A 17,492-nucleotide genomic window follows, 5' to 3' on the forward strand; every position below is an offset into this window, starting at 1 on the left:
CGTAAGTACTTACCCAATAATGAGGTAAATATCCTGGCAAACAAGAATTTTAAAGGAACTTAGTAAAAATTCTTCTAAGGAAAACAGAAAGGGGACAGGAAAGTACAAACAGATCAGACAGTTCCCCACTGCATCTTAAAGAAAGGTCCATCACCCACCTGGCACTGGCTGGCAGAAGCTTCTCCAATGAGGATGGACCAGCCAAGGAAAGCACAACAATCTGCAGCCTGTGTTTATTGCCAAGCTGTGTTTCCAAATGAATTAATAAGAACTGGTAGCCTAATTAAACTACATCCTCTGCATTTTGCCTTTCTTCCGTACAGTCAAGCAATAGCTACATAGAACAGAACAGCAGTGGTTAAACTCTCCCAAATACTTCATACATCACTCCTTTGATTAGAGCCTCAAACTGTGAGGCAGCAAGAGCTGCCCAATAATCCACCTTTATTGCTTACTTGTTCACAAAGGATTGCGGAGTCTTTGGGAAGAAGCATCCCTTAAAGGAAAAAGTTTGTACCTCTTCTTCACATCCCACCTAAATGTTATGAAAGCTATGTTCATCTAGCAACTTACAAGAAAGAGGATGGTTTTGGACACTCCACCTCTGCAAAGCTTTATGCAAGCCACATAAAGTCTTTGCCCCTTTTCTAGTTGGAAGCTTCCCTTCCCTCAGCATTGAGCAGTTACTCCTTCAGCTGTGCTCACTCTTCAATGTCCCCTACTGTCTTTCTTCTTTTCCTAATACTTGCATACTTTAGCCTTGGCTATGGAGTACTGGCTAAGAGGAAACAATAGTCCCCTTTCAAGTCTTCAGAGTGAGCTTTGAGCAAGGCTCTGCTCAGGGACCCAATCAATATCTACTGCAGTTTCAAGCCACCATTTCATGGCTCCTTCCAGGCAGAACACACTAGCTGGGAACCCCTAGACCTGGTATTATTTGCACAAGGTGAAATTAAAGGGATAAACAGATTACAGACAATTATTTCCTTGGAAATACTCATGGTCACAGAACAAAAAGAAAAAAAGAAAAATGGAAGTGGGGGGCAAGAAAGATAAAAGGACACCCTACAATATAACAACTTCTGTTTGAAGAGTAATCAGCCACTTAAAATTAGGAAAGTAGTTCTTCCCCTAAAGCTGGTCAGCAAAGTTTGAAAATCACACATCAGGTAGCTACTACCATAGTAGTAGCAAATCCAGTAGGATGGCAAATCCATTTAAAGTGAGGCAAATAAATGAAGTTTGCAAAGAAAGCCCACCTCATTAGCCACCTAAAGCACTCATTCTCTTTCCAACACCTAGGTCTCATGGCATGACATCAAACCAGAGCATGACCATAGATTATAGCAATGCATCCTTTTCCACAGATACAAGTTCCTGAAGTTCAAAAATCATATGTAAGAAACACGCTTTCAGCTTATCAAATGAACAAAGACAGAAAAAAAGGTTAAGAACTGTCTTTTGTCACATTAAGGACCAAAGTAACATGGATGGTTTATAAGTAATGATAGTACAATTAAATGTTTTTAAATAAACTTTTTTTCACTAAAATTTCAGGATTATTTTTCTTTTCATATTGCATTCACACTTCTGTAGAAGTATTCACCTGAATACTTCTAGAAGCTTGCAGAAAAAAAAAAAACCAACAAAATCAAAAGATGTGCCATGATGGAAAACTTAGGTTACAATTTAGAGAATCTCCCCTCCTTCTTCATTAATTTCTCCTCTGTCTCTCCATAACAATCCACATAGTACCAAAAAAAAAAAAAAAAAAAAAAAACCCTCCTCCCAAAAATCTTATTTCTGACAGTAAAATACAAATGGACTGACAATGATAATTTACCTGTTCAAACTGAAAGACAGCTATATGATTTTTTGTTTAGAGTGGTTGGAGTCCTGTCTCAATATGCTCTCCCATGTTAGATTCCACTGAAAGTTTTGAGTCAAAAAAACTGACAAGCTACTGTTAAAGCAGGAAAAATTACAGCTTTAGCTTCAGATGTGTCAGGATATTTTGAAAAAAAAAAATTCATATCAGCCCTGTTGATAAAGGGCATCAACAGCAGAACAGATGCATCGTTCCACCGTGCATGTTCAATTTTCAGATGCATGAAGTTTTGATTGTTGAAGCTGCTTCATTGGAGAATGTTGCATTATCATCATGGCATTTGTTTGATTTTAAAAATTTGCCAACATCAGATAGAATTTCCAATTCCACTCCTCTCACTTTAAGGAAATGTAGGAAAGCTTATAAGCATGGAAGTATAAAAACACAGTAAAACTAAAGGAAATCACAAACACACCTACAACAGATGAAAGACTCCTGAGTAAATACGAAATCTTTGCTTCTAAAACAAAGTGTACAAAATAATAAAATAATGAGGCTTCCAAGCCTCAAATAAATAGGGTATTTTGTACTATGTTCAAATGTCTCTTATTCATCTTTTAAATTATCTTCTACTAACCTCATTTGCAGGGTGAAAATTTTAATCAATATATGGATAAATAAATTGTATAAAATAAATACATACCCATGCACAAAATTGTAGTTTTGATGAGGAGTAAACATTCAGTAAACAATAATCAAAGTAAAAGGTAAAATCAGTGGGTTTTGCAAAAGTGGTAAATGAAAACACAGGGTAAAAAGTTTTAGAGACCTTTAATCATGTTCTATTGTTCAAAACATCTTAGGATTACGAGTAATGTTTTTGAAATTTAGAGAGAAATTAAATAAGAGAATGAGGCAAAGTGAACTACTGTCAGCTGAACAGTGGATTTCATTCCCTTCTACTACTGCAACTTAAAAAAATAAAAGAACATTCAGTAAACTCAATGGGAATTTCATGCAAATATAGCACAGCATCTGGTCAGAATATGTTACCATGCCATTTCTTCTATTCTATGCTCATTAGATAAATATGGCAGAATACAACTTACAGTTTATTCCCAAGCACTTGTTAAGGGAACACTGCAGAACAAGTAATTAATTATCCCATTTTATCATAAATCAGGATATACTGTATTAAGGAGATAGTTTCTCAACTTCATGCAAGTAATATTTGTGTAAACAATGTTATGTTCCTCTCATACATTATTTAAATAAAAGCATTACTGCACTGATACCAACTGCAGTAGCTAGGAGCACAGGAAATGTTCTTCCTAAAAACCTATGAAATTATCTTGAGAAATTAGTATTTCTCAGACCAAAACCAATAACAAATCTACCCCTAACAGGAATCAAGTAATAGTACTAGTGTCTAGAACATTTAGCTGAAAAACACAGAACCTTTTCACCTGGGTACATCACGTACTTTTGGGGCATAAGACACTACCAGGACTCATTTTGTCTCAGACATATCCATTACATGGTGGAAAGCAGACAATATTTTATCTTAGGCATGGGACTAAATCTGAAGGAAAACTGTTAATTCAGGAAGACTGGGTTAAATTAACCTGATACTAAGCCTAATCTAAAAATTAAGTCTTGTATGCATCCACTATACTAGCATTATGAAGTAAATAAGCTTGCACACAGAAAGAAGAAGCAGCCATTCCTCTGTCATTCATTAAAAAAACAAGTACAGAAATCCTAATTGGGCACTGCAATGATCTGATTCACTCAGAGAAGTTCCAAAGGCAAAATTGCTTTCATCAGTAACAATACATTACCTCCAAACTCCACACCTAAAATTAAGTGCTTAGGAAAGTCTTCCAAATGCTGTGTTCTAAGGAAGGCCATTATATGAGCACTAAATCAAGACAGCTAGTATGGAAAATGGAAAACGGAGATTTCTTTTTACAGTAAGCTATAAAATTCAGTTCAGTCAGACACAGGATCTGAGAAAGCAATAATAAAGTAATGCTGTAAATCACTAAAAAACTTTTTTTTTTTAAAGCTAGCTACCATGTTTTGGAGTAGAAACACTGAATATAGAGATTCTCCTCATAAAGTGTTCTTTGCACGTAAGTTTTATATAATTGAGATACAGAGAAACAGTTTGCTTGGAATTTGAATGCAGTGAATAGCCATGATATAATGAGATGCAAGTATGATCTACCTCTGTAATTAATTTTCCTTCTTCACCCACACTGTCACTTGTTATGATAATGTGAATCTTAACCTTAATGAGAAATTTCATACAACCTTGATTAAAGATACTGCAAATAACAACATTCTTTTTATTTTGCTTTTTTTCAACAAATAATCTCTTCTACACTCTCAAAACTCCCAACCCTTCTGCTAATGAAGTTTCCATCTACAACAGAGATTTTTAGAGAGTCATTTATATGTCATGTTTTTAAGTGAGGATTATGCTAGTATGTGTAATACAAAATGATTGTGCTCTGCAGCAACTGTTCTTAACTTTTTTTTTTTAAGGTAGTTTGTCTGAAGACTTTTTTAAGATGCAAGTTCCTCAATAAAATTGTGTATGCATTCCTTTACAACATTTGTGAATTAACACAAAAAGTTATTAAACATTCTCACAACACTTTTGAAATGTAATTTGAAAATCAACACAAAAAATTTTCCAAGATTTCCAGAAACTTTGCAGGCAACACCCTACAAATACATATACATAGTATTAAATTGGGCCCAGTGTCTTAAAACAGGATCTACCATCTCAGAGACAACAAAACACAATCAAATTTCATACATGAATGATGGATACAGTTTAACAACCTGTAAAATTCTAAAAATTAGAATTGGAGTTTTTTACAATACTCTATTTTACCGAAAATAAGTTTATTTCATCAATATGTATCTTCTCAAATTTAACAAGGGCCATATTTCCTTCAAGATTATCTTCATCTCATGCTGTGTCTCATAGTTAATAGAAAAGAACAAGTCCACTAGAAACCAAGAAAAATGTAATACTTGATAATCCATGAAATGAAAATGCATAAGAATGATTGCTTTCTCAGCAATCCCAGACTACAGGGACATAGGAATAACTGCTCATCATTTTGGTAAACAGGTAATAAATTACATGGTTTATATATTATATAAAGATTTTATATTTACAAGAAGTAGCATTCTCCAGAGAGCTCTCTATTCTAAGAAGGCTATTATTCGAATTTCTATAAAATAGAGACTTCTTTCCTGAATACAGTGATTTAGTTATATCAGTTAGGAAATCATTCCATCCTATTTGGGCATTCACAAGATCCACTCATTTTTTAAGGAGTATTGCATATACTGCTTTGGAAAACACAAAACACAAGTATCCCAGTAGTGTACTACTATATCGGATTTACTTTACCTTCATGATCTTAAATTAATTTTTTTTTGTCACATACCAAACCATACTACACTAAATAGGGCATTCAACACCTCAAAGTTTCATTAATGTCTGTCTGCTAATCACATATAGTAAGCCAATTCTCACGGCTAACAGCAAAACTCTACTCATTCAACCAGGTCTGCTTTTATCCTCTTCCATTCCCAAAGGTAGAGATCCCAACTCTGCAAGAACAGTTAAAAAAAATTTAATCTAGAACTTATATTAAGCCAACCAGATAAAGACCCACAGGGTTCTGCAGTCCCATGCTGCTGTGCTCCCTTACTAGATTCAATTTGTGCAGATTGCACAGCCTCACAAAAATTGACAAGCCTAACTACTGAAGCTCATATTCAGGAGAACTACACCATAAAATCATCAATACAGGTCCTAAATCAACTCCCATCCAAAACAGTTCAAGAATCTTTTTGTGTCAATAAGTTGGATAAGAATACCTCCAAAAATACTGCAATAAAAATCCAACAATAGTTAGCGAATTAAAAAAAAAAACCACACCTTGCAGTATCTGTCAAGGCATACAGTGCAAAAAACTAGACTTCCTCATTATTACCCATCAGCTCCTACTGACTTCTTTTACTTTTAAAAAGGAGGGTATGCATTTAAATAATTGTCCTTAATTTTAAGGGACCATTTTTTGGAAAGTATTTAAGAAACTACATGTGCAAAAGAGCTGAAATAAAATCTAGGACAGTTAGGCACCAAACAGTCTTAAAAATTCCATATGGCTGCTGTCTGCAAGTCTTGGTACCTAAATATATTCAAAATTCTGGTTTTGAAGATATATTCTCTTTAAATCAGTGGCCTTAAAAATGCTTAAATAAATTGCTCATTTTAAAAGCTTAAAAAAAAATAGTAAAAATTAGTGTGAATGCACAACTTCACTCTTTCAATGTCTTTAAGAGCAGTGTTTAAGATAATTCACATAGCAATTATGCTTTTATGTTTATATTTGGAAATGTGTGTGCAAGGGTAAATGAACAAGAACACATTTCATTCAAGTCAGTACTGCAGTAGACCAAAATCTTACTCTGATTTCACTAAAGATAACCCACAGACTATAGGCTGGAAACAGAAAAAAACATGAACATGCAAACTAGCTGCTTTCATTCAGTTTTTTTCTAATCCAGTTTACTATGCAAGGCACAAGCAAAAGCATACAAAATATGATTCCCACCTATTTAATAAATGCAGACAAATACTGGACTTGATTGCAGCAATTTTATTGGAAAGTTCAGTTCACCAGAAAGTGTGCAAGACAGAACGAGAGAAAGGCAAATGTGGTTCAAAAGCAAAGGGAAAAGTGTATGCAACTTGGGCATAAGTGATGCAACAAACATAACCCTAGAATTAAAATCTTTAGAATAAAGAATAATAATCCTCCAAGTAAATATTATATATATATATATATATATATATATATATATATATATATAATTATTAGGCACACACTTCCCATGTTCTTTGCCCCCAAAAGCAGAGCTGACAATGGTGACAGCAGAGTGTGTAATTAGTTTTATTGTTCCCCTGACAGCCATAGCTCTGCAAGGACCCCTTGCCTTTTCCATTGTAAATGTTATGGAAAAATACACTAATGACAGGCATTTAATTATGGCCACAGCAACCATGATGGGAGCTGTGCCAAAAGTGATTGGCAGCTTTGGAAACCAGATATTCACAGCAATGGTTCTTTTTCTATCATGCCTTGTAATCCAGATTAGTGAAGATGTAAGTTTTTTAAAATATCTTTTCTAAGGTCTTGGTTGCTGTCTAGAGATATTATTATTAATTACCACAAACAGAAAGAAACTGACAGAAAAAATCAACAATCATCTTTAATTTTTTTTGTTAATAGCATGAAGTTTTTTGAAAGAGGTCTATGCACCGACAATGCCATCAACATAAAAGAATTCCCCATTGACCCCAGCACATAGTTAACTTTTTTAAAATTATACATAGCTAGAAACAAAGAGATGCTATGTCCTCTAAATATTGCTTTAGTATTTAAATCTCCAGTATTTAAAATAAACTGTTCCACATTCAGCTGTAGTTGCTGAGGTGCTTTTTCACCTGATTAATTAGCAATTGGGAGACACAGTTTTTGGCAGCTTCTGCATCCCTATTATTTCTTTCGGTTTGGCACAAAAACTCCCTTTTGGGAGCACCAGTATTTGTAATGTACCCCACTTAGCGATGGATCACTAATTTTTAATAAACTCAGTCCCAAGAGAACTGCAAAATTATGTAAAAGTGTATTGAAGCAATAACTGTAAACAAATAATAAATAAATAAATAAATACATGGGCCAGGGGTAAGAGCTGTTGCGGTACATAAAATATTAGGTCTTTTCCAGACTATACATGGAAAGCCTATCCAAGAGATCACACATAATCTTAAGACATTGGTCTGAATTGGCTTTTAACTGCTTGATCCAAATCTCTGCTTTTACCTTTAAAAAGCAGCTAGCTAATGTGGATGCACAATTTCCTTGAAGAATGCTATATCTGAATGTTCCTTCGCGGTTTCTCATCCCTCCCCCACGACCAGATGAATGAAATTACTCTGTGAAGCAGATTTCTATGAAGAATGACCACACAAATCTGGACCAAATGGTTCTAAGTCTATGTAGCAGTCACAAATCCCTGGCTAAGCCGAACAAAGCAACATTATTCCAAAGTGGTAAGTTTGGGAATATAAAAGTGAAGCTGTCTGGCTCTAAAGTGGTAACTTACAAATAGCTGCAGAATCGCAGTTGGCTGTCCATCCCCCATCCAGCTGGCTCTCATATCAGTGACTTCAAAAATGCAGTTTGCCATTATGGTGGCTTAAGGCACTTTGTGTGCCAGTGCAATGACCATGCTGTGTGTGCATGTCAGAAGGTCAATACTTTCAAATTCCAGAGTCTCTCTTTATTTCCTTCTTTTCTGGAAACAATGGGAAAGAGAGCAGGATTGATAGCTCCTACTTTGTTAACTTCTGCTCACCAAATGCCCTGCCTGTATGAATACATAACTATTTTTTGAAAAATCAGATTAGACATCAAATAAAGTGGGAGGGGTTGCAGGGAGGAGAACCACAATCACCAAACAAAAACCCAATGCAGCTGTTTTTCCTGCTTATTAACAGCATTAATTGGTAAGTTTTCTTGCAACAACTTTTAACAATTGCAGGAGACCAAACATCTTTAAAGCTGCTAGAAGTCCTTAGCTAGTGCTGATGAATTAGCATTGAAAACTGTGCTACAAAGAGCATCATTAAAATTAGCAGTAAGTAAGATAAAATATTTGCTTTTTCTGTCTCCTCAGAGAAAAAAAATCTGGTTTTTATCTATACAGCACTACAAAACCAACGAAATATTTGACAATAAGAGATTTGGGAGATTGTTTTTGTTTATTTTTGATTAAAAGAGTTAGAATGTATTCAGCTCCAGTTTCAAAGACACAGGCTGAGAAAAGAAACACAAATTTATTTACAAATTTGAAAGAAATTCAAAGTAAAAATTAAAACAAAAAAAAATCCTATGTACAGTAATAGCATTATAATATCAATAATATTTATATATTTCTTAGCAAGTCCCTTTGTGATAAGATAATGTGATTTGAATGTCTTTAAAGAGAAGGAAATTCTCCTGAATTGTGACACAAATATGAAAAATACTACTTCGAAATCCACAAAACCAAAAAAGGTAGTGCTTCATTGCTATCCATCAAGGAACAGCTGCAGTGATCAACTACTACTGATGAACAATTCACACCGTGTGAACATGCCTGCTACTGCCAGTATCCACCCCTAAGCAAGAAAAACTAAGTAATTTCAGGGAGGAAGTATTATATTATTTTAATGAATAAAGAAGGTCAATGCTCCATGGCAAACATTAATTATTGTACAAAATATATTCTGTCAAAACATGCATCCTTTTAAATGTCATGAGTCCAAATTTTATCTTTCAGAATGAAGCAAATACGTTTTAGCAGAGGGTGACCAGCATCAAAGTAAATGTATCTCATACCCTTTTTTTCTTTTGCCTCACCCGATGATTCATAAACAAATAATTTCTCCTCTACACACTGCACCATTTAATCACTATAATGAAAACCTAAAGGTGGTGCCTATCAAATAAGAAGATTCTTCAAAAGTCTGATGAAAACAAACAAAAAATAAAGCTACTCAGTGATAAACGTAAAATAAGATTTTTTTACTGCAGATACTACTGTTGAACAGTTTAATATGCTGATCTAATGATGGAAAAGAAAATGAACATGAAAAATAACTTACTTACAGGTTCTGTGTTTCTAAGGTCCTTTTTCCATGCAGTATGTCAGCATGGATAGGAAAATTCTTCCACTAGATTACAATGCAAGTGACAATAAGAATTGTAACTTTCAAGTAAAAATTCCACAATCTAAAGAATTTGTTTTAATTCGTATTAGCAATTCAAGCAGATCTTGCTAATTAACAGGACACTTGTGTGCCTTCTCATTAGCTGATTTTTCTTTTGACAGCATTTTTACTGGTCATGCATTTAAACAGAAAAAGGCCATAAAGCTCTTTGCATACCAGTTAACAGAATATGGGCACCAAACTATATCTCTAGATTTTGCAGCAGTCTAAAATAAATTCATTTCCTTCATACAACTAGGATCTAACTATGTATTTTCATCAACCTGTCAATAGCAGAATATGAAGGATGTTTCCCCAGATTAAATATATATACATATATATTGGGGTGTATTTTTCTTTTACTGTATTTTTCTGGCATTCTATGGTGGAGAAATACAATCTCAATCCTCGCAGAACAGTGGGGGTTCTCTCATACACATATTTTCATTTTAACTCAAATTATTTTCTAAAATGTATGGGAATAGGAATTTGTGCTTTTGTAATGTAGAAATGTAGGCTCAGTTTCTTAAAAAAGAGGATTTCAGATATCTATACATGTTTGCACACTGTAAAATAATACCCACCATTTTAAATGAGCTCAACCATAATCTAGCTTGGAGAGACTACAATGAAAAGGGAGAGTGCAAAAATGCAAGGAAGACTCCTAATGTGTGAATGATTCTATTCTTTCATTCAGCTGTGCTGAAGTACCTTACAGTATGGCTTGCCCATAACAACTGTAATACCATCAGAATGCAATTGCAATAACTTATCTTTTTACTTCAAACCAAACATTGTCATTTCATTATGTGGGTGTGCTGCTGACTGACTAAATTTTAAGCACAAATACAACAAAAGCTTAAACAAAACAAGGCCCTTCATTCTCAAAAGTGAATTAGACAATTCAGAAACGCTGGAATATTTTATTAATCATGAGACTAAAGATTTTTTTTTTTTAACAATGCTTAGAACTGGGTAGCAGAGCAAAGAATATTTATTGGAATAAAATCGCAGATCTAAAATACTTCTAATTGTATTGAAAAAAAAAAAATTGAAAAACAGTAACCCAAAGCAATGGAGGCATATCTCAAAGGCACGGACAAACTACTGTCTATTCATTTCACCAGGAAGGGTTGTGTCTTTGTTAGCATCTTCTCTCAGTTGTTCCCAATGACCAGCCTTCTTTATGTGTTTTCTTGGTAGTCTAGTATTTCAACAGTGCTGCAGTCCTCTACCCAGCAACAGACTGGTGTTGGAAGAAGTCACAAGACACTCAAATAAGCTAGAAGAGTTCTCAAAGCACACTCATGTAATTCTTCTCTGTTTCATTTTACATTGCTGTGCCTGAGTGCTAACTTATTTACCTGCCCACCTACTGACCCCAGAACTACCAGCTTGTGAAGAAACAGCAAACTGGGAAGATGGCCAAGAACTAAAACACAGAATCTACAAATAATTCCCTTATTACTGCTTTGAACTTTAACACAAAATGTCTTAGCTGGAAAATTAGACCTGGAAATTTGATGGAAATACCATTCATTTTCTAAACACTAAATACTTCAATTTAAAAAAATAATTTTCAGATTTTTTTCCCTCACACAATATTCATGATACACTGTATACCACATCACCACCCAATGACACACTTCAATGCATACATACACACATACGTGTACATATATGCAAGTACATATATATAAACATTGAAATACATATATATTCTCATTACATATGCCATATAGATCACATATGCCTATCTATATGAATGCAATGACCATGACTCCTGAAGGACTAATTGCATTCATTCATTTTTTCAGCCCAGCATGAAGCTGGTAGATTGCTGGGATCATAGCAACAGGGGAGAGAAAGGAAGGCTCATCTTTATCTGTCCCTCTCAAAAAGCATATAGGGCTAGAAGAAAGAATGCGATGAAGTGTCCTGACTACATGCACTCGGAAAAGATTTAATAAGAAGCATTTCATGAAGATCAGGTGCCACTTAATAAGGTGCCTTTCATACAAGAGTGGAGGCCAGTGGAACTATTATTCTTTGCGCAGTTTTTCCATAGAAGGTTTCAAACTGTTTCAAATACCCACTTTTAAAATAAACACCAACGTTCTTTTGGAGACACAAGGTGTTAATGAAACCATTAAAAGCAGAGAAAGTAGGTGTAAAGAATTGACAGCTCTACTACTGATCTTTTAATTACAAGGAACCAGTCAGAGATTTCTTCAGCTCTCAGAGCAAGCTGCTGGATAAAATGCTGTCAAAATGCAAGCTATGCTGTTTCAAAATAGGTTTATATATATGTATAATATATATACAAGTATGTGTATGTATACCCCAAGTATTTAGGCTCCTATGCTTCCCTTGACATATGAAACGTATACATAATACCAACATCAAAGTAAACACTTTGGCTTTACCCTTCTTCATCCACAACTTCCTAGTTTTCTTAACATGTGTAACTGCTTTCTTCCTGTTCCAGCCATTTCTGCATGGTTTCCCTCAACTCTGTACACAGGCAGAACTATATCTATATAGGAAACAAAAAAAACCAACAAACTAAGCAAAAAACTAGCCACATGACCTCAGCACATACAACTAACATGCTATGGTGAAATCCACAAACACGTAACAGATGGCAAAACACTCAGACATCCATCCAAGCCCGTGAGTGTGCTCCAAAAAGTGCCAGGTGTGCATGAGCTGCCACATCCAGAGCTTCTCAAAACTAAATCTGTGAATTTGGCTGGCCCAGGGAAGCACTTAAGCACACATCTATCCACCCACACAACCGCAGCAGTACTTAGGTGTGTAAGGATTGAGTTCAAAGAAGTGACACGCTTTTCTGAAACAGGTCCTAAATACTCAGCTACAAAATCCACATAGGCTGAGAAATCCAGGTTGTGAAATTCTAGTCTATGCACAGAATTTTCAAAAGTATCCGCTAATTTTTCCCCAAATATCTATCTAAAAAAAAATCCTCTAGCAACACTGACCAAATTGTGGTATCCAGTTTAATTATGGAAAATCACCAATTGAAGTTGAAATTACTTTTCAAAACCTAAATTCTCTAACTGCCATCTCAAGTCCTGATTTTATCCACATAAATACACAAAAATATATCAGCATCCTATGTCTTTGTAATAATTATTCTATGGATTTTGGGTACCATTTTCTTGTATAAAATGCAGCCAAACCCAGTAATACTCCTAATAAAAAATATTTGCCTTTGTGAGACTAGAAGCTATGGCCTCTATGTATGACCAGAAACTAGACTTGCAAATCAAGTATTTTTAACCACCCTGAAACTAACTAACAATTTATGAAGCTACATAACCTGACACTGAAACAACTTACATGGAAATATCTAAATAGAAACCACAATCTTAAAGCATAATCCTGGTAAGCAGAGAAACGTAGCAACAATTAAAACAAGTAGTTGAGCTTGAACTGTGACAAGATTAAAAACAGTAGCAGGCATGACACAGGTAGACCGCTTCAAAATTTGGCCCTGGTACACTAGATTTGGTCTGAATTCTAATTAAAAGGACACTACTAATCAAGATTAAATTAATATGCTCCATTCCAAAACTGAGCATTGTATTCAGAATAATATTCCTTGATGATAATTGTTTGCAGTCCCATATAAGAAAACATATATGCAAAGAGTGCTGAAAGACTAATGCACTTTAAAGTGACAGTTAGAATTTGTGTTCACATAATTCTAAGCCTACATAAATAAACAAATAAAAGAAATCACATTTTTGAGCTTACTTGAGGATTCATTTCCAATCAAAATAAAAAGAAAAAAAAAAAGGACTAAAAAAGTTATTTTATTTATACTTCAACATTTTAATACCTAACCCAGAATTGGACTACAGCATTTATAGAATGTGTATGCTGATAATTAAATATGTAAGAAAAGTAGGGCATGGCAATATTTTTAACATTTCCAAGAACTGACTTTGACTCTGTAAAAACAAAAAATTTGGTACTCGTACATGCTGAAAATAATGAGCCTACACTTTCTAATTGTTCTAGCAGAACTTTGGCAACTAACCAAGTAATGTAATATGAATTTTTCTAATAGACTCCCATTACTTTTTATTTACCAAATATTGTTCACACTAGGAGCACTTATCAATTGGGTCACTCAACAATTTGCTAATGTGTCTTTCAATGAGAATGACATCTTTACATATTTCAGAAAGTTGCTGGAGTCTAATACTAATAAAAATTAAACCATCAAATCTGAAGGAAGGACAGTCATTATCAAATTCTTCAAAGTTTAAATGAAACCTTAAAGCGCCTTTATCATTATTATGATCAATATTTCTTTTTTTTTAAAGGCGTTAATTAGTTCTATGCCAGTTTGTTAATTCTGGATAAATACAATAAAGAAGTAAGCTAAATCACAATGATAGTATTTATGTTTATAGAATGACAGTATATTTTGTCCTCTTATTTCAAACAGTTATCACCAAGTAAACTTCTACCTGTGTTCATCTCCTGCGTCTGGCTCTAGATGAAGATAAATCGCTACAAAGTTATTCCTGCAACATTGTTAAATGCTCTAAAAATTTCGATATCCAAAGACAATTTTGCTTCAACTCAGGTTCTGATGAAACAAATTCAAAAGAGAAGTGCTTTTTTTTTCTTTGGGTCTCTCCCACCTAACATTCAGGTGTTTGCCTGTTTTTCTGTAATGCTCCTGTTACTTAGAAAGTACACACAAACTGGCACGCTGTATAAAACAAAGAAGAGTTGCATCTACACCCTGCTCTTTCTCATATTTTTAACTCACAAATAAACAGGGTATGTCCAAACAGATACATCCATTGTGAGAGAGCAGTATGTTAAGACAAGCAATATTTGGTTTTAAAACAGAAGGTATAGAAATATCTTAAAATTAACTCTTCCTCTACTGTTTGGAAGAATAACAAAACTAAGTTTTCTTTGCAGTCTGCTGATGTTTGATGTTGGATTAATAAGAGATGACATTAATAGCATTAATGTATGATTTAACTTACTTGAATCCTTGTAAATATAATTCAGTGTATACTGCTGATGGACTAGGTAAGTACTGTTTGTACCTTCAGCTGTCTTTACCTACGTACAGTTAAGATCATCACACATAAGACAAAAGAAGTGAAAAATCTTGAATCTAAGGTTATTTTTTAAGTATTCTGTTATGCTAGCATTTAGTCAAACCTATTTCTCTCAGTGATCCTCCTTTTGCCCAGTGGGATTTGAGAATATAACTTCTTTTTTTTTTCTAGCAGTTACATTTCATTTTGCATAACAACAGAAATAAAAATTCTGATTTTTAGAGGCAAGCAATTTTTCGGAACATGTGTTCTCTGATGGGTGATGTGAGGTCTAGCTTTTCATCTTATTTACTCTGAGCAGTTTTTTTCAAGTAACACATGTAGAAAGAGGAAATTGTAGAGAGAGGCATTTCAAATCATAGATGTTCATCATACCCAAACATGATTGTTTCTGTTTCTTCGTCTCAAGTTTTTTGCGCCAATTATTTATTGCTGAGGCGTTGAGATCAGTAATAAAGTGCTGGACAGACTAGCTAACCCTGGGCAGTTGAAAATTCTGCCTGTTAACTTCTGCATTACCTATTTTAAACCTGGCTCTGGAATACCAAGCAGTGGAGTTTTCTGCAGGCAACAGAGATCTATTAAAAAGCATGACCTGTGACAAAAATCAATGTGCTAATCTCAAGCCAAACAGCAGAATCAGAAGCATAAAAAAGAGATAACCTAAGACAAAACGTCCCCAGATTTACTTAGACTAGCCTGACAGGTTTACAAAAAAAACAAAAAAAAAAAAAAAACAAAAAACAAAACAAAACAAAACAAAAAAAAAAAAAAAAAAGCACACACCAAAAAAAAAAAAAAATTCTATTTAACACCCAGATGACTTTTTACCTAAACACATGGATACCATTTGGAGGAGGACTGGAATTTTCTGATGCTAAACATGACGGAAAAATCCGGAAAAAAAAAAATACAGTTAAATGAAACCTCCCTTGCCAGTGATGAGCTGCACTCAGAGCCTGGTGCTAGGAACCCTCCGGCGCCAGGGGAGCGGGGCGACTGTGCCAGCATCACACGTCCCCGACTGCGGGGAGCCCGGCAATGCGCCGTCCTCTGTCCGGTGGCACCGGCAGACTCCGGCCCGGGACGGCGTACCTACCTCGCTTCCTCACCTCCAGCCCGCCCGGGAGAGCCCCCCGCCGGGCGGGCAGCGCAGGGCACGACCGGGCAAATCCGCCCCTGACAACCACCTCACCCGGGGTGCCGCGGAGGTCTCGCCGAGGGCGTAGAGCCCTGCCCAGGGCCGGCTCCCTGCTACAGGCGGGCACCGCGCCCGCCAAAGGAGCCCTTCGGGGCACCACCGGGGGGCCGCTACCTGTGCCCCTCATCACTCCCGAGCTCCCGGAGCAGGGTTGGCAGCAGACACGGGCTGCCCCGTGGCGAAGGGCGCCCACGTACCCCGCCGGGAGCGCATCCATCCGGCTCCTGCGGGCCGGGCCGGCCGCGGCCGATCCCGGGGTAGCCTTGGAGGGAAGGGGTAGAGCAGAGGAGAAAATCACCCCCGCCACCCGCCCCACCATCTCTGATTGCAACCCTGAACCCCCGTAAAAGAAAAGTTTTCGTCTCTTTCTTGCAGCCGGTCTCTCGACACGAGCCTCCGGCGCCGGAGCCCCGCTGTGCGCCCGCCCGCCGATCCCCTGCCCGGTGCGCGCCCGCGGCCGCCCCGCGTACCTGGGATTGGAGCTGTTCCAGTACACGGCGTAGCGGTCGGCCACCGCCTTGGCGCCGGGCTCCTGCCCGCGCACGCACACCCACAGCGCCGCGGCCGCCAGCAGCAGCATTTCCATGTGCGGCATCACGCCCGGCCGGCGGCACGGCGAGGCGGGATGCGGCAAAAATAAAGAAAAGGGAAAGAAAAAAAAAAAAAAAAAAAAAAAAAAAAAAAGGAACGGGGAAGAAGGCAGGCGGAACCGAGCCGGGCCGCGAAAGTTCTGGGGTGAATGAATAAAAAGCGAAGCACGGAGGCGGTGGGCTCCGCGACGTGCCGCGCCGCAACGAGCGGAGGGCGCCTGGCGCCGCAGACGAGGGCGATCCGCGGCCCCTTAGGCAGCCTCACCCCGGCAGGGGGTGGTGGGGGCCGAGACGTGTGGCGGCGGTAAGCGGCGGGCGGTTCTCATTCACCGGGAGTTCCGCACGGAGCCCACGGCACGACATACACCGGCCCGCCGGCGCGGCGGGCGGGCGAGAGCAGCGCTTCCTCCGCCCCCTGCGAGCGGCCCCAGCGGCGCTGACGGCCGGAGTATGCGGGGATGGAGGGAGGGAACGAGCAGGAGACGGGGGAGAAGAGTGGGAAGGAGGAGAAGAAGGAGATCTTTCCCCTGGAAGCCCACGGGAGGTCCTGGCAATATATTAAAGGCCGCCGGCTGGGAGCGGGAGGAGAAGGACCCGCAGATGTCAAAGCACAAAGTTTGTGTCTTCTTTTCTGGCCCTCCGCTCCCCGCAAATGAGCAACAAACAAAAACAGGGGAAAAAAAAGGGGGGGGGCGGAGGGGAAGAGGGGGGAAGAAGCAAAAGCCCTGAGGAGTTTGCTTGCTGCGCTGATGGAGTTGAGAAGCCTGTTCTGCAGCACGGAGTGTCTTGAAGGAGACTTTATGGAGTGGTTTTCTTGTCCTTCCTGTTCCTGGGCGGTGGATGCACCAAGGACGGAGCAACAGCAAAGGAAAAAAAAAAATGCGGGGGGCAGGAAAAAAAAAGAACGGCC

General features: G+C 37.5%; 1 protein-coding gene across 1 annotated transcript in view; it reads right to left on the reverse strand.

Moving 5' to 3' along the window:
* Positions 1–16,628, reverse strand: part of EFNA5 (ephrin A5) — a 206,961-nt gene extending 190,333 nt beyond the window's left edge. Inside the window, exon 1 of the mRNA XM_053932456.1 lies at positions 16,463–16,628. Within this exon, the coding sequence (XP_053788431.1) occupies positions 16,463–16,587 (125 nt within the window). The 5' untranslated portion in view covers positions 16,588–16,628. The remainder of the gene's footprint in view (positions 1–16,462) is intronic.
* Positions 16,629–17,492: the final 864 nt, after the last annotated feature.

This window comes from Vidua chalybeata, chromosome Z (assembly GCF_026979565.1).
Source record: "Vidua chalybeata isolate OUT-0048 chromosome Z, bVidCha1 merged haplotype, whole genome shotgun sequence".
NCBI lineage: Eukaryota > Metazoa > Chordata > Aves > Passeriformes > Viduidae > Vidua > Vidua chalybeata.